Source organism: Drosophila sechellia, chromosome 3R (assembly GCF_004382195.2).
Source record: "Drosophila sechellia strain sech25 chromosome 3R, ASM438219v1, whole genome shotgun sequence".
Classification (NCBI taxonomy): Eukaryota; Metazoa; Arthropoda; class Insecta; order Diptera; family Drosophilidae; genus Drosophila; species Drosophila sechellia.
In genome coordinates this window covers 28,286,044-28,308,487 of record NC_045952.1, presented here as the reverse complement: position 1 = coordinate 28,308,487, position 22,444 = coordinate 28,286,044, and the positions used below count along the sequence as shown (strand labels likewise).

Below are 22,444 nucleotides of genomic sequence, written 5' to 3'. Positions count from 1 at the left end.
GACAAACGGGTTGAACTTTAAATTAACTTTAACTTTTCAACCGCAACCGAATGGAACCCAACCAGCTCTTATACACCGCTGCTCCTCTCTTTTGGCCGATTCTCCGCTCCTCTCCAGCTTTTCGGAAGAGAAACTTGGCACATGGCCAGAAGTGCATTGATTGCTTCTTGAAACGGGTGGTGCTGGAGTACGATGACGATGATGAGGTTCCCCGGTTGCCGGCGTCTGGCTGCTGTTCGGTTTTCCTTTTTTTGGGGGGTCGTCTGGCGTTGCAACAGCTGTTGTTGCCGCATCGCGACAAAGCACCCGCCACCCCAACTCCCAAAAAAAAATCTTTATTGATTGCCTGTGCAAGTATCGGAGTACGTGCCTTAGGGTGGACTTTCATGGAGAATCTAATAGCATATATGCAAATGAATTATTACATACAACAAGAAAGCCAAGCATTAAATTATTACTCATACGACCTGTTAACCAAGCTAACATTTGTTCAAAAAAAAACACGATTCCTCTTTCGGAGGCATCCCATGACTTCAAGTAAGACCACAACCAAGACATCCATTTTACCTAATATTGCTTTTGGATACTGACATGCCTTTCCTTGTGAAAATCCAATGAAAAGGTCCACACTTCGTATGAGTGATTTGTATTAGTGCTCATGAGTACAACTCAGGTCCACCCTAACAAATATGCACAGATTTTGCAGAATTGGTGCGCCATGAATGCATGCAGTACATATAAAAACATAAACATAGCCAGTATAAGTAATAGCTCTAATCGTGGTTCCCTTTCAGCACTTTTACTATTGTCACTGCTAAGCAAAAGGACCCGGAATGCGACACTAGAATGGCCACTTTATTTATGGTGCCACATCGCATTGCACATACTACTTGTCGCAGACTATCAACTTCGTTTTCGGGGGTAATGCCATTTGAAACTGACGCATCCATTATTGAGCGAGTAGACGGTCAGCCCCAAACTATGCAAATGAGGCAGGACGGCAAAAAGGCAGTCAAAGGGGTCAAACCATTCAAACCGAAGGCTGTTCCACTCGAGTCTTGCATTTCACTTGCTCCCTCATTAATTATCTATACGTCATCCCTTCCCGGAATTATAATACCTAAGATTTACGAAAGTCTGCAGTATCAGTATAGAATTACAACCGCCTGTTTACTTTGCCAGCTACTTTATTTTCTACCAGCTCGCACCTCAGGAAGCCCCAAATATGAAGGTTAAGCTTTGCTAAATACCATGCCTGGCTGGAGGAATGAATGTTTAGACGTACTCTAATCCGGAAGCACTTCAAAACCAAACCCCCTTCAACGCAAGTTTCGTTGGCAGAATTAATGTTACCGTTTTCGGTCTGGTTGCACATATTTACTTTACACAAAATATATATTGTTTAAAAGTTAATTATAATAGGTTGGTTAGGTTAAGACTTTAGGCGATAAAATAACTTATTTCGATTCGGCCCACCGATTCGCTCGTACCCTTGCAGGTTGGCCAGTAGTACATTTCTAACTAGATTACATATGAAGGAGGTTAATGGCCAGACGGACAGATTCAATTGTAGTCGAGAGTAACGAAATCAAAGCATCTGTACAGTCAAAATGTAACTTACAAGGGCATAACAACATACAATTGACTTTCAAAATAATCAACTTGTTAAACAAATATCTATACACATATTCACACACTCAGCGTTAAAAATACATAACATATTTTGCGTAATATTAAACAGTTCGCGCCAGCAGCAATTGTTAACAACTTTTACAAGGGGAATTACGGGATTATTAAATTAAAATGGGCGTGGGGACAGACAGGAATTAGTAATTACGGATTATGCATACAAATAAGCGATGGCGCTAGTTACTAACGATACAAAATGTCACGAATACAAAAATAAAATAGTATTTCACTTTTACTCTTCTATATCTCCCATCCTCTATCTAAAGACTAATCCGCAATGGCCGTGTAGGGTAGACTGCTGTGCTTCGGCTTCGTCTTGTTGATGAACACCTTGATGGCGCCATTGAAATCGGCGCTGACCAACACATAACCACATCCCTTTTTGTGCTGCTCGACCAGTGGATCCGGCTGATTGTGAGCCAACTGCAATCAGAAAGCATGTTGATTAGAAGTGCTCTCGAAAAATATAAAGAACAAGATTCAACGCGATTGGGACCCACCTTCTCATTGGAGATCTCATCCGGTTCGGGCTTAATGATAGCCTCTGGGTGTGGCGCGAATATGGCACAAGTGACCGTAGCATTATGTGCTTTAATGCCTTCCCAGAAGTCGCTGCGATCGCGGCGAACCTGCAGGTACAAAAAAAATAAATACAATTTTATATTAAGCAAAAGGTTTTGCGTCACCCACTGAACTGAGTTTTGAGTAATCGTGGTTTGTTTTCCAAATATAGATGCACTGATTCTCGGACCCGGCTATGATGTACTTTCCATCGTGGCTGAACGAGCCCTTGATTTGCGAGGACACATTCAAGTAGCCCTTGTACTTGCAGGACAAGTTCAAGTCCCTCAAATCGTACAGGCGCACTCTGCTGTCGTTGGACGTGACTAGAATCTTGTCTTCGCCGGGCATCGGCTCAATGCCACTGATCTTGCGGCCAATGCGGTTTTTACCCCTGGTGGAGCGCACATGAATCTGCGTGTGGTATTTCAGCTGATCCGTGTTATAAAATATGCAGCGACCATCGTAGCTCCCTACAACGGCGAACTGTCCATTCTGGCAGAAGTTGGCAGCCGTTATAAGCTTTGTCTGGCCATCTACCTCATTCCACAGTGCCACCTTTTTGTCGGGTATGTTCCACAACCTTAGTTTGCCATCGAGGCTGCCACTCAAAAAGTAGCGATCATCGCGTGGATGGAACGCAATAGCGGTGACAAAATCGATATGCTGAAAACAGCAAAGGCACTCCTTTCTGGAAATGTGCCAGAGCCGCACAGTCTTGTCCATGCTGCTTGACAGTATGAAGTAATTCTTTGACCAGCTGACGTCCAGCAAATCGGAGGTGTGTCCATTGTAGGTGCAGAAGGGTTTTGGCATGAAGGGACCCGTGCATTTCTCTGCGGCAGTAGCCATGGCAATGGCTTCCTCCGCCGAATGCTGCGAGACGAGTGACTCTTGCGACGGCGTAGGTGAGGATTTTTGGTCAGCATTGTATTTGTTGCGCATGTCCTAAAGAAAGAGTATGGGCATTAGCATAATATATAGTCGCAAGGATCGAATTTGCTTACCTGAAAAAACGGATAGGCATCTTTAAGAACCCAAATCCTTAACACCTTGTCCTGTCCAGCAGTGGCCAGGAGTCGCCCGCAGGAACTGAACTTCATGCACCACACAGCACTGGTATCTTCGCCACTCAAATCCTGGACATGCTGCAGTTTGGTGAACTCATAGGGTCCCTTGTTGGACGAGGAAGCCTTGATTTTGATATTTTGCTCGGGATTCATTGCATCAACAATATCAGCCACATCCTCTTTGTGCCGCGCATGCGACACTTCGGATGCAATCGACTTGGCCTTGTCCACCGTCTTTCGCATTGTGGTGCCAAAGAACCTCTTGATCCGGGCCGTTTTCTTTTTCAGTCGACTGCCATCTTCCGTTTCGAGTTCCTCTTCGTCGGGCTGCTGACCCTCGATGCTGGGCGGTATGCCAATCACACTCTCCTCATCGGACTCCTTCTGGATCACCTCCAGGTGGGAGGTCAGCTTAAGGATGTGCAGCGAGAGCGGATTCCATCCCTCAGGCACTGGTGGTGAACGCATTTCGGATAGCGGCATATTTTCTCCCGTGTCTAAATTTTTAACAGGAACTTGTTCAAGAATCTCAAAGTCGGTTAGCTGCTTGCCTGAGCTGGTCCGCGTGCGCACATAGATGTTCATCTGCTTGAGCACATCCTCGTCGCCAGCGGACTTCCGGCGCTCCTTATCGTTGACACCGCGATAGAATCCGGGATAGCTGCGGGAGGATAAGCATTTTTAAATAGTGCAATAAATGGAAAAGCATATGTAACTTACCGTGTGGAGCTTCCTAAGCTGTTGGATCCCGTTCCCGCCAGCTTTGGTCGGTTCGCGTTTTCCATCAGCATTTTCTCAATGCGCTCGATTTCATCTTGAGATGGACCTTGCGCCTTGTTGCTGGCCTCGTCGCGTGGTTTCACCACATAACCTCCCTGGATGGCCTTAAACAGATTCAGACCCTGATTCGGATCGATGGAACTAGCGTAGAGAGAGCAATTCGTTAGTATTCGTTTAACCGCCAAAGAAATAACATTCACTTACCTAACTCTCGCTGGCGCTGAGTTGCTTTTCGCCGAATTTGATGGACTTGGCTTGGAGTGAACCGACGTGGAACTGCTGCCCAGAGATTGAGTGAGTTTTGGACCAGCAATGGTGACCGAAGCGACCATGGGGCGCATATGAATTGCAATTGTCGATGGCAAGGACGAAGAGGCCGCCGAAGTCGAAGCCGAAGCTGAAACAACTGTATTGGTGGAGGAGCAGGTCAGGGTGATATTGGAGGCTGAACTAGTTGCATTATTAAGGGAGCTCTCGAACTCCATGACAAAGTCATCCCGCAGCTTTTGCTGAAGACCCTGCACACTCTTCACAGACCGCGTATCACTATCAGTGTCTTCGTTGTCCGCAGGAGGAAGACTATACTGATCTGAGGAACTGATGGAGCAATTACGAGATTTCTTCTTTCTTCGCGGTGGCGCCACAGGTCCCGACGAGGTGATGGAATCAGTGGTTTTAGACTGGGCAAGCTTTGTGCTCGCTATCACATCTGGTTCCTGCAAAACCATCGAGCCAACACCAGAGCTCTGCGCGGAGGTTGCGGCACTAGGAATCCCTGTCGTGGTGGCGGCTGCTTCCTTACCACTCTGCTGATGCTTGGGCGACACCCTGGGCGTGCTCATCCCGGAAGAGGTGTTTCCAACGCTCGGTGGAGTATTGGAGCTGGTAGACGATGTAGGCTGCGCCTGTTGTTGCTGCTGCGCCTGCTGCTTTTGCTGTTGCGCATTCAACGAGGCCAGGGACTCGCGATCTATGCTTATAGCTGGAAGCAAATGAATTAAGACTGTCAGTGGCTGCTATGTTTTCGTGAAAATACTGATTTCTACTCACCAGATGGATCAATGCTGCCTGCCAAGATTCGGCCCACGCGACCCAGTGATGTCATGCTCTGTATGCTCATCGCATCGGTCTCAATGACCTTAAACGGATGCGTCGAACGGTTGGTAAAAATGCCATCCGTTGAGCTATTCTGCAAGTTTAATTTAAATCATAAGTACACGTGGGTGAGCCGGGCAAACGGAAAGCTGAGCAAACAGGCTAGATTACAAAAATGTATACCTGAGAATCAGGTGTGAGTGTATTTCCTGGATTATCATCTTCATCGTTTTGCATGCACTGACGTAGTTCGTGAAAGCGCTGTCTACCCAACTATATGCGATTTATTTATGTCATTTTTTAACGTATGCATATTAGCATTGGACGAGATTCGAGTTTAAGTTGGTTTCCATTTTTAAGTTGGGTATTGTATTTTATTCGTTGGATTTACGAAATGAGGCGGAGAAAATATGAAAGTAAAGAACACAAATATGGACACAAAATTAAGGGGGTGATTTGGTTTTTGTTCATTAGATTGTGCTTTTTGGCTATTAAAAACTAAAAATCACCCAATTCTAATAAATTGCAGTTCACCTGCCCAGGATTATGAAAAATGAAACAACAAATGAGGCCGGCCATAAGATGGCAGATATGCAACTGCTAAGTAATCATGAAAGAATTTTTTCAGTGATGATGCAAAACGTGTGATAGTGGTAAATGCAGAACTTCGAAACCTGCCATAAATAAATGTTCTGTTGCTAATTAAGACTAGGTAAATTCCATAAACCGTATCATATCGGTTTTTAATCAATGTCTTAGGCAGTGACACAGTTTTTTAATGGCACGAAGAGAGCGGTTGATAATAACTATGGGAAGTTGGCGCGAAATGGTAGGTATATGACCATCTATAGGTGGAAAGATAAGAAACAATAATAATAAAGACCTAAACATAAAAATATATTTGCTTTACCAAACGAATGGATCCTAATATTATACATCCACTAGTGTTTACAATAGAAAGAAATAAATGAAAAAACTGCACACGACGATCACAGACATTGGGAATGTAAGCTCAATGGACAGAGTGCAGTTTTTCCCGCTTTAAACATAAAGCAATAAATTTAAACGTCACATGGTAGTAAAACTTCTACAAATTACACCACCAGACAGACATATGAGCTGAAGGAGGGCTTTCACACATGGGAATGGTTTCCCAAGGCCACTGATGATGGATCGCTACCCTAGTAGATGACATCATAACTGAGTCTAGCAAAACGGAAGTAAGAGCATTCCATGTGGACCCCATTCACTTACAGGTCCTATCACGGGCTTAGGCTCGACAAAGACCCCCGCATCCTGCGGCTTTAGCCGGGCACCCAGGCTATTGGTGGGACTCCGGGTGGCGGGCGTTCCAGCGCCAATGGGCGTAGCATCGCTGTCCGATGAGGCGGCGGCATTCACTCGTACGGCGGGCTCTGGAAAGATGAACTCCTGGGCCACCTCGGGCGGCAGCTTCCGACTGAAATAGCAAGGATTAATTAAACATTTGGACGGGGTAAGCCACAAGAACCCACCACAAAGTCGAATGGCGATTGGGCGTAGTGTCCTCGGCATCGAAAAACTCTTCTGAACTGTCCGAATCCGTTTCCAGCTTACTCATTTCGTGATTTGTGCGTCTGTGATGGGTTGTCGGCGTTATCTAACCACCCAATCGTATGCAAATTATCCACCAAATTACGATTTTCTCTCTGGTTTTTTTGTTATTGATTCCCTTTTGTTGCTGCGGCGCCCCACTGTCTTTTGTTGTTGTTGCTTTGTTGTTTTCTACTCATGTGACGTCACTCGCTGCCGCACTAGCGCTGAAGGCACTGCATTTAACATGTTGCTATCGCCTGCGTTTTATTACACATAATTATACTGCTAATTTAGTTCTTAATCAATTGTTAATTGAGTTTTTACGCTTGATACGCGTAAATACTAGTGGTGTCAAAGATGCAATAATGATTTCGATTGCGTCAAGTATGATTCATAAGCAATCGATTGAACTAGCAATGGGCAATTGGTCGTGCTTGCTCGTGAGAGCAAGACTGCGGCAAGAGACCGCGCGTATTTAAAATATGGATAACCAAATGCACCGTATTAAGATTATATGAAAACTTAATGTTTTAAGATTATATTCCAATACTAAATCGCACATGTATATATAAAAAAATTTTTAATTTTCTTCATCTCGCTTTGAAAATAACATATTTCAGACAATAGGTGGGATTTAAATATTTTCTACATAAGCCGGATTTCTACACATATGTCCTACATTTTACTTTGGAATTTAATTATCGATTATTGGTAGTCACACAGCTGATATTAAACTCCCCCACCATTGTTGGGATCTCTGCTAAGATACAATTCAACCCATTATCGATAACACTTTTGGATTGTGGACTACCACCACTATCGAAATGCACCATATTGCTTTGTTATTGTATTTTCCGCACGGCCCGTGAACAAAGTAAACAAATGTATAAATGCATGTGTTTTTGGCGAGCTCGTAACTCTTAGTAAAGTGACGCGCAGAGCGACGACATCAACATTAAGCCCGTGATTCGAGTTCCGCGAGGCTAGGCCCACGTAGAGCCCGGGCGAAATAAACGTAAATTCACGCAATTACTTCGCAGTAAAAAAAGCATCGGGTGCCAATGATCGCTACTACGCAATAGAAAATTAATTTATCATACAATTTCGCCACTGCAAGAATTGAAAGTTTCGGGTTTTACTCCCTGCAATAAAAGTGATAAGAGCACGTTAACCCGTTCCCGTTACAGCTGAATAACGGTAAAAATAACTGCACACCTATCCCAACCGATTATCAGAAATCAGGCTCAAAGACAAAGTCTGGAATTCAATGGAAGTCACCTTATGATTATGTGACATTTCGCTTTGTGGTGAAAGAGATCAGAATCCATTAAAACTATATAATATATGTACATGCGTATGTAGGATCTAGAATATGAAAACATAAGTGCTTAAATCGACTCAGCTGGTGTTGTACATACGTATAAGTTTCTCTATAGATAATTTCATTGTTATATCGTGCGGTTTCAAATAAAAGTATCAGAGACGTTTTTGAAAAATGTGTTGATTTTGTATAAGTACATGATACTTCTATCTTTTAGTCAAAACTTCCAACTTCCGCATAGATCACTTGATAAGCCGCATAACTAACCTAGTGTAAGATTATCATCCGCACGTCACTAATAGCGGCCATATTTGAGTAATTTTGAACAGTACTCAATCTAATCTTGAATCTGTGCTCTGAACACCATAATAATATGAGCGTATTGCGTTCTATCAGCAGTACATATATACATAAACAAATGGACTAGACTTTGTTAAACAACAATACAATGATAACTTGTTTGGCAAACTGGTTTCGCGGCTTCAATCTTGTTTATTAATAATGTAGAATCGAAGGGTTAGCTTCTCCGTATGCTGCTAAATCAAACTTAAAGCCATGTGATACTCAGTACTCGGTTGTGGGTGTATGAGTACATATTTCCCTCCTGATCGGAACAAAGAACTCGGTATTCGGCATTCTAGGTAATATACAAGGGTGACAAATCTATTTATGACAAGTGCAGCAAAGCTGAAGCTCGATTAAAACTCGGGAATGTACCAAGTTTCCATTTTTCGATGCCATACACTTTAATATTCTTTGTTGATGAATGTGAGAAAAACACATTCCCTTTATATACTTTCTTTATATCTGTTCGGGCACATTCCTTATCACCCAAGGGGCCCCGTTTCTCATTCGGATTGTGTGCTCCGCACGTTTTGATTGATAATCAAAGCTTGTTCACTCCGCCATGTCCCCTTTTTAGGGCAGCGTGCAAAATAATCTCTGCCATTTTGATGATCCATTCAAAAGTTGCGGCCCTACTGGCGACAATAATGATTCACAAGTGATTGGCGAGCTAGCAACTCTTTTAATTGCATTTTTTTCGCCAAATTGTATGTATTACGAGCTTAGGAGTCCCCTGTTTATATTTTCGATTCAATTCATCTATAAGAAGGCGAAGAAGACGATAATTGCACCACAACGAGCTCAGTTACCGACGCGATAACTCACGACTTGTGGAGCTTGGAGCATAAATTCCCGCATTAGCAACGCTCAAGTATGATATAGTTACTGGTATTGTGTTAACAGTTGGAGGTATACAAATACCTCACGCCACAAATCAACTTTAAATCGCATAAGAATCTATTGTCCTCGAGTCTTCCAGCAAAACAGTGCCACATTATATTTATTATGAACTTGTGCGATTCGCTATATTCGTGAATATCTAACTATCTGAGTGAATTTGTCAGGATTTCCGGAATTAATCTGAACTGTCTTTTCACTGAAGGCTCGCCCAAGAAACACAGCAATTAGTGCCACAGCTAAACACATAATACCCAGTTATTGTGCCAAAATTGGATTATTTACTCAACTGATCAAATCGTAAAAGCAAACTTGAGTGGCTTCCTAGTAGCGAATTTCGACTACTTTAAAAGAAACCTGAATCTGAACAAGAGACTCTCTTGGCAAATGTTGTTTTGCGAATCTTTAAAGGGCATATACAGTAGAATAACAATAACAGCGTGAAACAGTCATGGTTCATTTGTAGTGAACTGAAAGATTCCCTAGTTTATACAGCCTTCTAGTCTCAGTCTTTAGAGATATTCGAAGTTACCCGTTACAAGTAATTACACGACGTCTAAATCTAATCTAGCTAATTTGCTTGCTGATAGTTCCATGACAACGACACTGCGAAAGATAAGAGTGTAGTATATGCATATATAGTTGTAGTATAGCCATCGCTTACGGGATCGATTTCGCATTCCCATTCTGCCCGTTCTGGCGGGGATTAGGCATAATTTGTCCGCTTCCAAGTCTGATTCCCCAATACACATGCGGAGTATTGCCGCTTAGCAAAGCCGCCAAAATCGTGGCACTCCATTGTGCCAACGCCATCGCAATCTTATCGCGGCAAAGTGAACAGTTTAAGCTGCATCGTGCACATCAAATCGGAAATCAAATGAAAAAAAAACAAAGTATCTTGACGTGGGCGATCCGAAGCAGCGTCTCCTGGAAATTCGTTTAGTCTGTTTCTGCACACTGGTAGCGTCGGTTATCGAGCTTGGAAATTAATTTTCGCCCAATTTACGATCTGTTTTGGTTGGTGGCAGTGATATAAGAGTGGTTTATGATCGCGAGAAGTTTGATTTACAAGTGGAATTCATCTACTACTCGCATAGAAGATTCTAAAGAAAATCCTGGAAAGCAATCACATTCAAACTAAGCACATGACTTCATCTTAATTGCTTATAAATTATGGAAAAAGCCAATTAATTACTGCTCGAACTCGAGCAAGCCAAATTGGCAAAGATATATTTATCATTTAAGTACCTGCATTTTAGATAAAGTCTAGCAGGTTCGCTGTGATACGGGTAACAAGCTCCACAACGAACAATTTGATATTTTATTGGTTATAGTGAGGCAGGACACGCTTACTCATCCTGATGGAGTAGCTATCGGGCAATGGTCTTAGTTTGATTGACTGCCGTTCGCTATGAAGCCGTCTAGTCACACTTAAGTTGCCATGATTAAATTCTACAGAAACTCGCTTATCGAACCTGACAACGGGCGCAGTTGGGAGAATTTTCCCTGCCCCTTTATTGATTATGGCTGACATTGTCCATATCTAAAGGATTTTCGCATCACCTTCTGTCTGATACTAAGAACCGCATCTAGTTATTCAATGATTTTGTTGCCAGGTGGTGGATTTGGGGAAACATATGCTTAACTGGTTATTTGTATCAAAATTTACGTGTGTACTGACATTTCTTAAACAATTAAAATTGTATTTCCAATACTAGCCGAGTCATCGATCACGACACATATTCCACCGAAAGTCACTGGACATGAGCAGGCAGCAGTGACCGAAGAATCCCAAGTTCCAGCACAGAGCAGCGCATAAGTAGACGTAGAAAGGCAGCCGAAAATGGCCACGAACAGCAGCTTCTTCGATGCACACATCGCCATGATATACTCCAACCTGATGGACCAGTACATGCCCGAGTACTTCAAAAGCTTCGAGTACACGCCATGGGTTTTCTCCCTGCTGGGATCGGTGGTCATTGGACTGAGTGGCATATTCCCGCTGATTATCATTCCCACGGAGGAGAAAATGGCTAAGGAGGGATACAAAGATCGTAAGTCTTATATACTCGCATACGAAAAGGATATCATATTGAACATGAATCATTTCTCACCCTACAGCTGCAGATTCCAAACTCCTGCGAGTGCTTCTGAGTTTCGCAGTCGGCGGTCTGCTGGGCGATGTGTTCCTCCACCTGTTGCCAGAAGCCTGGGAAGGCGATAATCAAGGTGAGTTGCGGGAAAGTCCGAGTTGTGAAATCATCACCATAACATTGGTTTTCCCCCTATAGATCCTTCTAGTCACCCATCCCTGCGCTCGGGCCTTTGGGTCCTTTCCGGCATACTGATCTTCACGATCGTGGAGAAAATCTTCTCCGGTTATGCCAGCGCGGACGAGGAGAACCCTCAGCCCAAGTGCGTGGAGATAGCCAACTGCCTGTTGCGTCGACATGGCGGCCAACTACCAGAGGGCGAAACCTCTGAGAGTTGTGGCGGCGCCTGCGACATCGAAGATGTAGGTAAAGTCTGTTTCCTACGCGAGCAGGAACAGAAGTCGAAGGAAAAGAAGGAGCAGCCGAAGAAGGTGGCTGGCTATCTGAACCTTTTGGCCAACTCAATAGACAATTTCACACACGGTCTGGCCGTGGCTGGATCCTTTTTGGTGTCCTTCAGACACGGTATCCTAGCCACTTTTGCCATATTGCGTAAGTACATATAGATACTATTGAAACATAGGATAGTTCCTCACTTATTTCCCTCCATACAGTTCATGAAATTCCGCACGAGGTGGGGGATTTCGCAATCCTGCTTCGATCCGGATTCAGTCGCTGGGACGCCGCGCGTGCGCAGCTACTCACGGCGGGAGCTGGCCTGCTCGGTGCTCTGGTGGCCATCGGAGGTTCTGGCGTAACGTCGGCCATGGGTGAGCTTAAATGGGCTCTCCGGGTGACAAACAAGCGAACATTTACATCTTTACATTTACAGAGGCACGTACTTCGTGGATTATGCCGTTCACTGCCGGCGGCTTTCTGCACATTGCTCTGGTCACAGTATTACCTGATCTCTTGAAGGAGGAGGAGCGCAAGGAGTCCATCAAGCAGCTGCTAGCACTGATATTTGGCATTGCGTTAATGGCCGTGATGACCATGCTATTCGAACACTAGGAACTTTAGCTGACAGCAGTATAAGATTGTCATTGGCAGTTTTAAATTTACATGAATTTGTTGTACTTTATGGGATTCGACATCCTGTCTGCGTTATGTAATTATAGCCAATATGAATGATATTTAAACTATTAATGATTACGTATTACTGTATCATACTTATGAAACGAAAATTCAATAGACATTTAAGGGAGAGTCCTTTGCCCTCCACTATCCACGAACATTATTATCTTTTATCTGGACTTTATTTGGGTAACAAAAACATCCAAATATTTGGGCAGCCATATCTTTTTCAGCAGGCAAATTAAAGAAAAAAATCAGAAAAATGCACTTCCTATAAAAAACAAGTTGTTTTATTCCGTTCTTGTTTGCAAATCATGTCTTGCAAGCTTATCTAGTGCCTTTATTTCTTAGACTTGATCTTCTTAAGGTAGAATTCCAACTCCTTGCCTTCCAAAATGTAGCCGTCGGAGCGACCGCACTGTCCGGGGCGGGAAGAAATGCAAGCTGAAAGGAAAAAGAACAGGGAATTAGAGCGGGGCTTCCAGCAAAGTGAAAAGCAGCCAAGTTTGGTGGTTTGATCAGAGTAACTATGACAAGCCGAATCACACCCAACAGGCTTGCGTCTCTCTTAAAACAAGATCGACACAATAAAGTAGCTGGATCGCTAGGGTTTTTACATCACTATAACAATAATCATTAATCATAAAACAGAAAGAATACACACCCAAGATGCGGCCGGAGGTGAACTGATCCTCGAGGGCCTGCTCGACCTTGCCGTACTTCTGGCGCTCCAGGTACTTCTTCATGACCTTTTCGCTGCGCTTCTTGGTCAGCACGTCGTTCTCGTCCTCTTTCTGGGCGTGCTTGGGGTTACGCTTGCGTCCCAGGGGCAGCACGTAGTGCGCCTCGTACCACTGGCGGAAGGGCGTGGCATCGATGACCACGATGCTGTTCTTCACCAGGGTCTTGGTTCGCACCAGCTCGTTGTTGGAGGCGTTGTACACAACATCGGCGATACGGGTCTTGCGCGCCACTCCCTCGGAGGCCCAGGCGAAGTTTCCGGTTTCCAGGCGCAGAGCACGGAGCTTGGTGTTTCCACCACGGGTGCGCACCTTGTGCACGCGTCCGGAGCCAAGCTGAAAAAAAAAAAATAAGTTCAAGAGTTAGTCCGAGCAAACAGAATGGAGGACCTTATGGATAACGATGTATATCAGTAGTCCGAACATAAAGCTTTTCAATCATCAAGAAGAGTGCTCGAGAGCACAATTGCAGTTGACACGCGTTAACATCATTTAATATTGCATTTGTATACTAGGACCATTTATCTCATACTTTTAACAGATTTGTCGGTGAATTCTAACTTAAACTTGGATAGGCATATAAGCAACATATTCCCTTAACATATAACATAGTATAACGATTATTGAAAACAATCGCTATTGTACGACATAAAAACCATGTGTATACTATCCAAGTCACGATGGCAAGATAAAAACACTGAAAATGTGCTTGGTTTTCAAGCACACCTTTTGGCACCGACCACTAACCCTTAATGGGAGTATGAGAAACTGGATGCCAGGGATCCGAACAAACGCCACTGCGATTATCCGGAGATTATCCTTACCTTGGTGTTGGCGGCGGGGCGTCCCAACTCGAACTTGCGCTTCTTGCGGAGCGACTTGCGCTTGCCTCCGGTGGCCCGGCGTTTGTGTGCACTATCGCGGCTAATACCTGGTGATTGATAAATAAAATCAATTTAGTACAAGGCGCACAGAAAAGTCGAAAAATACCAAGAACATGGGCACGTTTGGGGTGAACTCAAAAGAGCCGCACCAAGTTAAATTCACTGATATTTATTTAAATTCACACATTCCCCGTTGTTTTTCGCTCGATGCCGTTGTAAACGTACTTTGTGCGCGTTTTCATGGTGTTTGCAGGCCGTATTCAGCCCATTTTCTTGATATTTCGACGCAATTAGCGAGAGTCGACTTACCCATGTTCGAGTAAAAAGCGAGAAAGAAAGGAAAAGACACGCACAGCACCTCGTGTCAAAAAAGTAGGGTTATTTTTTTGACAGTTGCCGCGGTTGGGCAACGCTGCGCTGTTAGCGCGCGCATTACAGTACAGTCGGTGCTGTTGCATTAATTCAAATATTAATTTGTAGCAACTGGAATCAGTTAAATATTGTTAGAAATGTATAGATTAATGTGACACCAAATTGTAATATTTAATTCGATTGCTACAGAATTGAAATATATATTAGGAAATGCAATTTGAAATACAACAGGAGCGCTTATTTAATGATAAGCTTAACATTTGGGAATACCACTACTGCTGTCGAAATATAAAACCCGTTGAATAAGGTGTGGCCAGTTTGTGTTTCTAACAGATCGTTAAAATGTTAGCTTGTGGCTTCGCGCAAACGGTCACACCTCCATTTTGCACCGAAAATAATAGTAATTTGATAAATAAACGCGACAATTGCCAGCAAATTGGCCAGGAGCGGGCGTAACTGCAACTCCCGGATTTGCGGAAGCAGCTATGGTTGGGAAAAACTTCAAGGCTCTAGCGCACTTTCACCGGCTGACCGAGTACATAGTTCAGTGCAAACACTGCGACAAGACGTTGTCCTCCAAACACACATCCTCCAACTTGACGCGACATTTAATCCGGAACCACAAGCTCTTGGCCCGAACGATTTTCGCCGGCGAGGGGGGTAAGATGCTGGCCGAGCTGAAGGACGAGCTGGAAGCCTCCGCCTCCGAGGACCTGAGCATGGAGCTCGGAGAGGGCGAGACCAAGTCGGCGGTGCGCGGCATCATGAGCACGAAGCTCGAACAGGAGCAGATGGAGCGGCACAGCCAGGAAGAGATGCGCAACAAGGTCATTGGAAAGAACAACAAACTGTGGGCACACTTTATCCGCATCTCCGAATTCATGGCCAAATGTATGCACTGCGGCAAGACGCTCTCCTCGAAGCACTCGTCCTCCAATCTGATGCGACACATTGTGCGTCGTCATACCAGCCTGGCCAAGACGCTAAATCACTCGCACCAGCACCTTACGACACCCAAGAAGGAGTCCTACGCCAGTCTGGAGCGTAGGCAGGCGGCTGATCCCCTGGAGAAAGTCAACTTCGACGATGTGGACAGCATCATCGAAAAGGTGGCCGATCACCTGGAAGAAGAGGTTTGTCCGCGGGCCACCTCGGAGGCCTCCCCTACCCACATCTACCCTCTACATGATTCCGATCTCTGATTTAAGGTCACTTCGATTTCGCTGCAGGAACCCTTCTACGAGTACGTGGTGGACAACTCTGACTCCGTGGTGGTGGACAGGTGCGAGGAGCCGGAGCCGGCAGAGATGCAGAACATGATTCCGCCGGACAGCGCCTCGTTGGCGGAGTCCACCACACAGCTGGACGAGAAGCTCAAGGCGGAAACGATATACTACAACGAGATGGCCGAGTTGGCCAGGGCCAAGCGGCGGCTCATCGATCTGCAGACCAAAAAGCTGCTTCTCGATATGAACGTAGTGGACCACTAGCCCTTCGACGATTGAAACGGCTTGTGTTTGTAGGTGGATAAGGCGGGCAATATGATTATTTACACTTAGGTATGATTATACTTTAAACGACTTTATGATCTGAGCATTTATTGTGCGGAGGATTATTTCCACGAGGGAAGGTCAAAGAAATTGAAAGAAAAGGAATTTGGCCATTGCATGTTATTTTTATGTCCTTTCATTAATTTATATATTTTTTGTAAAAAGTGCTGGCTTAAAATCGATCATTTCAGCTCGTAAATAAAATTCACCGATACGCTTAGAGTTAGTAACAAACTGTACCTCAGATATCTGTTATTAATCTGCTTAATCTATGATTATAATCAGTTTCAATTGTGAGCACTGTACTTAAACGGTGGGAAATAACGGTATTTGCACTACATGATTAATATCCATGCTGCGGTCACACTGTTCGATAACTTCCAATATCAAAGTACTACAGAGCCCGATAGATTGTGTCAGTTATTGCGAGAAAGTAGGCTGAGCTTGTCTACTTGTGCGAAGTTTCATTCCGCACTGTAGGAGCATAGAATTACGAATCATTAATCATGACTAGATATTCACTTGAAAAACCAGACCTTGCTTCAACTTCCCGTTCCTCGAAGAACAGGAACATAAAACCGGCCTATGAGGGTATGTTAGCCGAGGTTTTGGTGCACCCGCATTACTAAGTTGAGACCTTTAGTATGGCAGGGCTTGGAACGCAAGGATTGTGACTCCTCAAAAGTGTCAAGGAGTAGGGGAGAACGTTCTGGATCTGTTCAACGCAGAGCCCCAATCAGAAGTGATCATCAGCAACGTAAGCGAAACGGGTCATCGGACACAAATGGCAAGAATCACAAACGGCTAAGGGATACAGATGAGTCTCAGTCTATTTCGGCCTGGAAGTACAATGAGTTGATCCAGGACAACCTGACAATGGCCCTGGTAGACGAGTTCCACCCAGACGGCTGCTTGCTCTTCGAAAATTGGTGTCAGATCGAGGCGAAGCTGGCGCGCATAGTGGCGGATAGACGGGCGGCGGTGCCGCTAGGACCCCACCCGTTGCTTGACTCCTCCCTTGTTATCCGGGGCCACCGGGTGATCAGGTGCGAGGACGGCTTCTCCAAGATCTTCCTAGAGGATTGCATTAAGCAATTAGCCGATGCATGGGATGGCCTACGCATCAAGCTTGTCCACGCCAGCGAAATACCCAGTCCAAGTCAAGCGGTCCCGGGGGTGGTTCAGGATCAGGGAGTTAAGGATTTGGAACCACCAGGCGGACAGCATGCGGAAAACGCTAAGGCTATCACACAAAATAAGTTAGCTCCTCAGGCGCAATTTAATGGGGTCCAGCAGACAGAGGTGAACTCATTCGGCTGGATAATACCTCGAGGTGCTCAATTCTCCTACGCTGCGGTCTTAAAAATTAAGAACGGATTTCTGAAGAAGTCGAAAGGTCAGAACGTTCAGTTTGTGGTGAATGACGGGGGGAAATCTTGGAGGGTGACCGTCGGAAAAGACTTTCGTGTACGCATTACTCAGGACATACCCGTGCAAACTGAGGTAGCGGGAGGTAAAGTGGCCGATGCTTCCGCCGTGCGGGAGACTGCAGAGAAAACGCTGCAGACGGAGGACCTTAACCAGAAGGAAAATGTGGAGCAGGCGGATAAGATGGATCCGAGCGCTTGGGTGTTACCCCAAGGAGCTGAGCTGTCCAACAAAGGGATTCTGCTCATCCAGAAGCATTTGCAAAAACCGACGAGCAAAGGTCGATTCTTGTTTAGGGATGGCAACAAAACGTGGAAAATCTTGCACTACGATAATCAATCAGTTCGAATCGTTCCACACAGTAAAAAAGTACAAAATGCGAAAGACATCAACAAAAAATATCATAAAAAAGGACAGAGGATGTAGGATGAACATAAGATCACATTTAGCTCTTATATAATGTCGAAGTCGTTTTGTTCATCAAGTACGTAAGAGCTATTCCTGTTTGTACAAAAGAAAATGCATTTTATGAAATCAATAAACAATTGAAGAAACGAATTTTGTTTTTAAATTCCCCCTGGTTTGCGCCACCGCTGATTGCCTATCATGGGTTGCAACCATTTGGCTCACCACCTCAGTGGAACTACAGTTATTTTTTAGGCATTTTTCCGCGCTTCGATGGTAAACACATTTTGTTTATTGCTTAGCTCTGAGAAACCAAGACGCAAAAATTGACAAAATGTCCAGTATTTTGCCAAAAACGGAGGACTCTTTCAGCTATAACGAAAATATTAAGGCTGGGAAGTTCGAGGATGTGATTGTAATCGATGACAATGGTAAGTCGCGTGTTGTCAGGCTTATCGATGCTAACTGCTACGCTTGGTCCTTTAAGATCGTGGCGACTCTCTCTGGCGGAGGCGTGTGAAATCGGAACCCCCTGAAGAAAAGCCCTGCTTATCTCCACAGGACGCTAATCAAAAACGTGCAGTTAAGGAGGGGAAGGAAATGTCCAGGCGCGCACGCGCACGCGCTCGAGCCAAGAAAATACGGAAGGCAGAGGCAAGAGCGGCGAAATCGATGGTTTCCAGGAATGCGGGTAAAAAAGCAGAGAAGCGTAAGAAGCAAAATCAAGCGGAACTCAAGAAGGCAAAGGGCTCCAAGAAGGCTAGTACCCCCAAGAAGGAAAAGAAACCCAATAATACAAAGAGTTCAAGTTCTCCTAAGGCTGGGAAGCCCATTATGGCAACCAGTGACAACCTGACGATGGCCCTGGTGGACGAGCTCCACGAGGATGGCCGTCTGCTCAACGAAAGGTGGCAGGAGATCGAGGCCCAGCTGGCGTACGTGGTGACTGACAGACTGATGGCCATGCCAAGGGGTCCCGTCCCGTCCTTCGATAGCTCAGAAGTGATTCGTGGCCACCGAGTGATCCAGTGCGAAGACGGATTTTCAAAGGTATTCCTGGCTAACTGCGTTGCCACGATTAGCAACACGTGGCATGACATGCGCATCAAGCTCGTCCATGTCAGCGATGTACCATTTATGCCTCAGGTGCGCATCTGGTTGCCCACGGGTCAAACCGACTACAGCCGAATCATGACCTGCTTGAGAGCCCAGAACCTAGATGTGGACATGTCGGACTGGTCTGTCCTCAGGGCGGAGGAAGTCATAGAGACCAGTCAGAGCTTCCTGCTCCTCATCAACCGGAGGTGCATCCCGCAACTGAATGCAGCGGACTACAAGTTGCGCTACGGCATACGAATGGCCCAGATCCAGCTCATTTTAAGCGAAGCAGACGATTCGCCATCGCAGTTCGACAACTACCACCAATTTTGCCGTTTTCACAATAAGCCATAAATAAATACTCAGGCTCAAAGCTATGTTTATCAGAGTAATAAAATTGTAAGAGAAAGAAACGAATCTCATAACCTAATAAAAATCCAAATGGTTTTAGATCACAATTTAGACAACATTTTTATCAAATATTAATAATTTGATATATTTTATCAAATATTAAATATTAATATTTAATTAATATTAATATTAATCTTAAGATATTTTTAAATATAGAAACTCAATATGCGAGGTGGGATACTCTCTTTTGGTTCAGGGCGATGCTGGCTGGTTGGCAGAGTGGCAACTTGTGGAGTATTTCTGCTCTACTTTGCGGTGGTCACACTGTTTCCACAGCATTTTATTTCATTTCGCTTCGTCGGAAAAATCAGAGGAAAATTCCTAAAATCCGGAAGAAATCTTGAAAGGAAATGTCCAGCTTTTCGCCAAACCAATTGCGGCAGTGTGCCCGCTTCACCGGCACACCCTGCACCCCGGACAAGGAGCACCAGCTGCGGGAGCAGATCCACAGCGAGCTGGCCAAGATTAAGTACTGCGCCAATCCCACCTACGAGTGCAGCCTGATGCGTATCGAGGGCTACGAGTACTGCATCCGGCATATCCTGCGCGACCCGCGCTCCAACTTCCGCCAGTGCTCGCACGTCTACTCGAACGGCAGGAAATGCATCAACGCGGTGGCCAAGTATGACAACAAGAAGGAGCTGATCCTGACGACCCTCTGCTTCGAGCACAACCGTCAGACGCAGCTGCAAAAGACGCACATGAATGTGGGCCGCATTCGCAGCCGGGTGGAGACCAACGAGACCCTGCTGCACAGCCTCTCATCGCACATTAATGTGGAGGACATAAAGCCAGAGGTGACCAAGATCGAACGCGATGAGGATGAAATCGATGTGGTCTCACCCCACGTGACGCCATTTGGTATGTCTTGCTGATTATAAACCAAGTTGAAATCTAATTTTCCTGACTTTTAGTCACCCAGGATCACCGCAATTCCATAGGACATGTTGTGGAGAGCTCTCGCAAGCGACGTCGCATTTTGGATTACGCTTCTGATAGTTCCAGCAACGATGCAGATCCGCCCTGTCTCAGGAACACCGCCCAGGACATTGAGTTTTACGAATCTGACTATGAGAGCATCGATTCGGAGGATGATGATCCTCTGAAGTAAGATTTGATCCATGCGTAGCAGTATTATTTAAGGAAATATTATATGTTTCTTCTCTCTTGCAGACACGCTGGCGTCTTTACGCGCGCAGAGGCAGTAAAGATTGCCGAAACGAAGCTGATCAAGCTTCAGGGTCTTTACCGCGAGCAGATTTCATATCTGCAGAACGTGCTGAAGCAGCGACGTCGCAAGTATTTGCACGATATACGACGCGAGCGGGAGCTATATTGTAAGTTTCACTTGCCCTTAGGCATGCAATATAATGTGTCTTATGCCTCACTTTCAGGCAGCATTCACGATCAGCTAAAGGACACGCCACACGAGCGAAAGCTGTACGAGCAGCTGAAGGCGCTGAATAGCTATCATCGACGCCAGGGCGTCGAGGCGGTGCTCTACAAGAAACTGAAGGAGAAGCGAGCTCGCGACGCCATGTACGCAGCCAAGTCGTCGAGCAACCCGAAGTGCGTCTTCACCGAAGGCGGTGTCAAGTGTGGGGAGCGAACGCTGCCCTGCTGCAAGCACTGCCGCAAGCACATCCTGGAGGATAAGCGCCAGGTGCTGTTCCGGGCCTGCGGCGTGGAGCGGAGTGGGGTGGTCTGCCAGGAGCCGGTGGCCAGCATTCTCGAAGACTCCACTTGCGTACTGCACCTGACCGTGGCGCCGGCTAAGCGCCAGTATATACAAAAGGTGCGTTGATCAAACACTAACCCAACCCACGCCATAACCACCACACGTAACTGCTTAAATATTCCAACTGTCCACTCACCCATTGCCATAAGTTGTGTTGCACATGACTGCTGAAACTGCAGTAATCCAACTGTAAGACAGTTTGAACAAACAATACTGCGTAACTAGTATTTAGGCTTGATTTGTAGTAAAGCTAAGTATATCTAGAGAAACAACACGAAACACATGTATATAAGTGCTAGTACTGTCTAAGCAAGCCTTTTGTGATCGACCCTGAATAAATTGCCGACCTCTCATCCCCCAGTTTTATGAAGTTCCCAGCACTCCGCCGGTAGAAAGTATTTTCGCAGCAGGCCGTGGTCTCGATAACTTTGTCGGAGAAGACCCACGGAATGAGCAGCAGCCGGAGGGGGATGACCTCCTGGATTTTGCCAATGGTATATTCGATTTTGACCTTGACGGAGTTGACGATCTGGCAAACTCCCTCGACGATGATTACGCCATGTTCCTGGACATGGACAGTGACCTGGGCTTAGCCATTGAAGATGACGGTGTGGAGAGTGATCCTGTAGACTTAGGCCTCGAGGAGGAAGCCGATGGCGGGTCCAACGACTCAGTTGGTCCCGCTGAAAGTCAGGCTCAAGACAACCTCATCGCAGACAACTTTGAGTTAGAAGAACCATCCGTGCAAGACAATAACGAACTTAACTTTGATATCGACGAGTCGGAGAGCAATGTGAACGAAGTGTTGCGCTTGCTCGAGGGCATAGAACACATGCCCTGGTTCGATGCCCTCATGAACTAGTCTAATAGCATAGTAAACGTAATAACCCACCATACTAACCCAAATCCAGCCACAAGCCCAACGTATCTCTCCTCATGCTTGTCATTCCCTTTACTTCACAGAAATGCGAGTCGGAGACCGAGGAGGAGGAGACCCAGTCCGCCAGCTTGATTAGCACCATAAAAAAGGAGGAGGACCCCTCGGATAAGCTGCTTACGAGTCAAGTCCTCAACGTGACCACTGCACATGGCGAAGATAACAAGGGCGACGTGAAGCCCAGAGAGTACGCCAAACAGATCTACAACTAATTTTTAAGCCCTCGTATATTAAATGTTTACTGTTGCAATCATAGAAACCTAGATATAAATCTCCGACCCGAAAATGTCAGTTGGTTTTGTACTCAGCCATTGTGGTTTT

At 45.4% G+C, this 22,444-nt stretch overlaps 7 protein-coding genes and 1 non-coding gene across 15 annotated transcripts; 5 read left to right on the top strand and 3 right to left on the bottom strand.

Annotated features, from left to right (window-relative positions):
- Positions 1–1,355: 1,355 nt before the first annotated feature.
- LOC6612768 (WD repeat-containing protein 44) lies at positions 1,356–7,139 on the bottom strand. 3 transcript variants are annotated; one of them, XM_032723507.1, is made up of 11 exons: positions 6,710–7,139; positions 6,450–6,654; positions 5,379–5,468; positions 5,151–5,289; positions 4,305–5,082; positions 4,041–4,241; positions 3,872–3,981; positions 3,258–3,817; positions 2,380–3,198; positions 2,190–2,318; positions 1,356–2,112 (listed from the first exon to the last, which is right to left on the bottom strand). In XM_032723507.1, exons 1-11 carry the CDS (start codon positions 6,793–6,795, stop codon positions 1,957–1,959), a joined length of 3,273 nt encoding a protein of 1,090 aa, XP_032579398.1. In that variant the 5' UTR covers positions 6,796–7,139; the 3' UTR covers positions 1,356–1,956. The 3 variants fall into 3 exon arrangements, with proteins under 3 accessions (XP_032579398.1, XP_032579397.1, XP_002037269.2); XM_032723506.1 differs by having other exon boundaries at positions 3,258–3,981; XM_002037233.2 differs by lacking the exon at positions 5,379–5,468 and having other exon boundaries at positions 3,258–3,981.
- A 482-nt stretch (positions 7,140–7,621) lies between these two features.
- LOC6612766 (zinc transporter ZIP13 homolog) lies at positions 7,622–12,718 on the top strand. 4 transcript variants are annotated; one of them, XM_032721089.1, is made up of 6 exons: positions 7,622–7,785; positions 11,052–11,387; positions 11,455–11,562; positions 11,625–12,038; positions 12,101–12,256; positions 12,319–12,718. In XM_032721089.1, the coding sequence occupies exons 2-6, from the start codon at positions 11,177–11,179 to the stop codon at positions 12,495–12,497; spliced, it is 1,068 nt and encodes a 355-aa protein (XP_032576980.1). In that variant the 5' UTR covers positions 7,622–7,785; positions 11,052–11,176; the 3' UTR covers positions 12,498–12,718. The 4 variants fall into 4 exon arrangements, with proteins under 4 accessions (XP_032576980.1, XP_002037267.1, XP_032576981.1 ...); XM_002037231.2 differs by having other exon boundaries at positions 7,622–7,967; XM_032721090.1 differs by lacking the exon at positions 7,622–7,785 and adding an exon at positions 9,235–9,307.
- A 105-nt stretch (positions 12,719–12,823) lies between these two features.
- Positions 12,824–14,563, bottom strand: LOC6612763 (40S ribosomal protein S8). Its single transcript, XM_002037230.2, has 4 exons — positions 14,494–14,563; positions 14,125–14,231; positions 13,225–13,636; positions 12,824–13,004 (listed from the first exon to the last, which is right to left on the bottom strand). The coding sequence occupies exons 1-4, from the start codon at positions 14,495–14,497 to the stop codon at positions 12,901–12,903; spliced, it is 627 nt and encodes a 208-aa protein (XP_002037266.1). The 5' UTR covers positions 14,498–14,563; the 3' UTR covers positions 12,824–12,900.
- On the bottom strand, positions 13,077–13,122 carry LOC6612765. Its single transcript, XR_048532.1, has one exon. It is a non-coding gene; the product is annotated as a small nucleolar RNA R442 (small nucleolar RNA).
- A 194-nt stretch (positions 14,564–14,757) lies between the features above and the next one.
- LOC6612762 lies at positions 14,758–16,345 on the top strand. 2 transcript variants are annotated; one of them, XM_032722074.1, is made up of 2 exons: positions 14,758–15,689; positions 15,786–16,345. In XM_032722074.1, exons 1-2 carry the CDS (start codon positions 15,042–15,044, stop codon positions 16,044–16,046), a joined length of 909 nt encoding a protein of 302 aa, XP_032577965.1. In that variant the 5' UTR covers positions 14,758–15,041; the 3' UTR covers positions 16,047–16,345. The 2 variants fall into 2 exon arrangements, with proteins under 2 accessions (XP_032577965.1, XP_002037265.1); XM_002037229.2 differs by having other exon boundaries at positions 15,765–16,345.
- A 191-nt stretch (positions 16,346–16,536) lies between these two features.
- LOC6612761 lies at positions 16,537–18,092 on the top strand. Its single transcript, XM_002037228.2, has 2 exons — positions 16,537–16,697; positions 16,750–18,092. The coding sequence occupies exons 1-2, from the start codon at positions 16,613–16,615 to the stop codon at positions 17,958–17,960; spliced, it is 1,296 nt and encodes a 431-aa protein (XP_002037264.2). The 5' UTR covers positions 16,537–16,612; the 3' UTR covers positions 17,961–18,092.
- Positions 18,093–18,192: 100 nt separating this feature from the next.
- On the top strand, positions 18,193–19,414 carry LOC6612760. Its single transcript, XM_002037227.2, has 2 exons — positions 18,193–18,370; positions 18,427–19,414. The coding sequence occupies exons 1-2, from the start codon at positions 18,274–18,276 to the stop codon at positions 19,389–19,391; spliced, it is 1,062 nt and encodes a 353-aa protein (XP_002037263.1). The 5' UTR covers positions 18,193–18,273; the 3' UTR covers positions 19,392–19,414.
- A 292-nt stretch (positions 19,415–19,706) lies between these two features.
- On the top strand, positions 19,707–22,414 carry LOC6612759 (KAT8 regulatory NSL complex subunit 2). 2 transcript variants are annotated; one of them, XM_032720703.1, is made up of 5 exons: positions 19,707–20,309; positions 20,363–20,555; positions 20,622–20,785; positions 20,843–21,243; positions 21,548–22,105. In XM_032720703.1, exons 1-5 carry the CDS (start codon positions 19,799–19,801, stop codon positions 22,046–22,048), a joined length of 1,770 nt encoding a protein of 589 aa, XP_032576594.1. In that variant the 5' UTR covers positions 19,707–19,798; the 3' UTR covers positions 22,049–22,105. The 2 variants fall into 2 exon arrangements, with proteins under 2 accessions (XP_032576594.1, XP_032576593.1); XM_032720702.1 differs by lacking the exon at positions 21,548–22,105 and adding an exon at positions 22,150–22,414 and having other exon boundaries at positions 19,712–20,309.
- Positions 22,415–22,444: the final 30 nt, after the last annotated feature.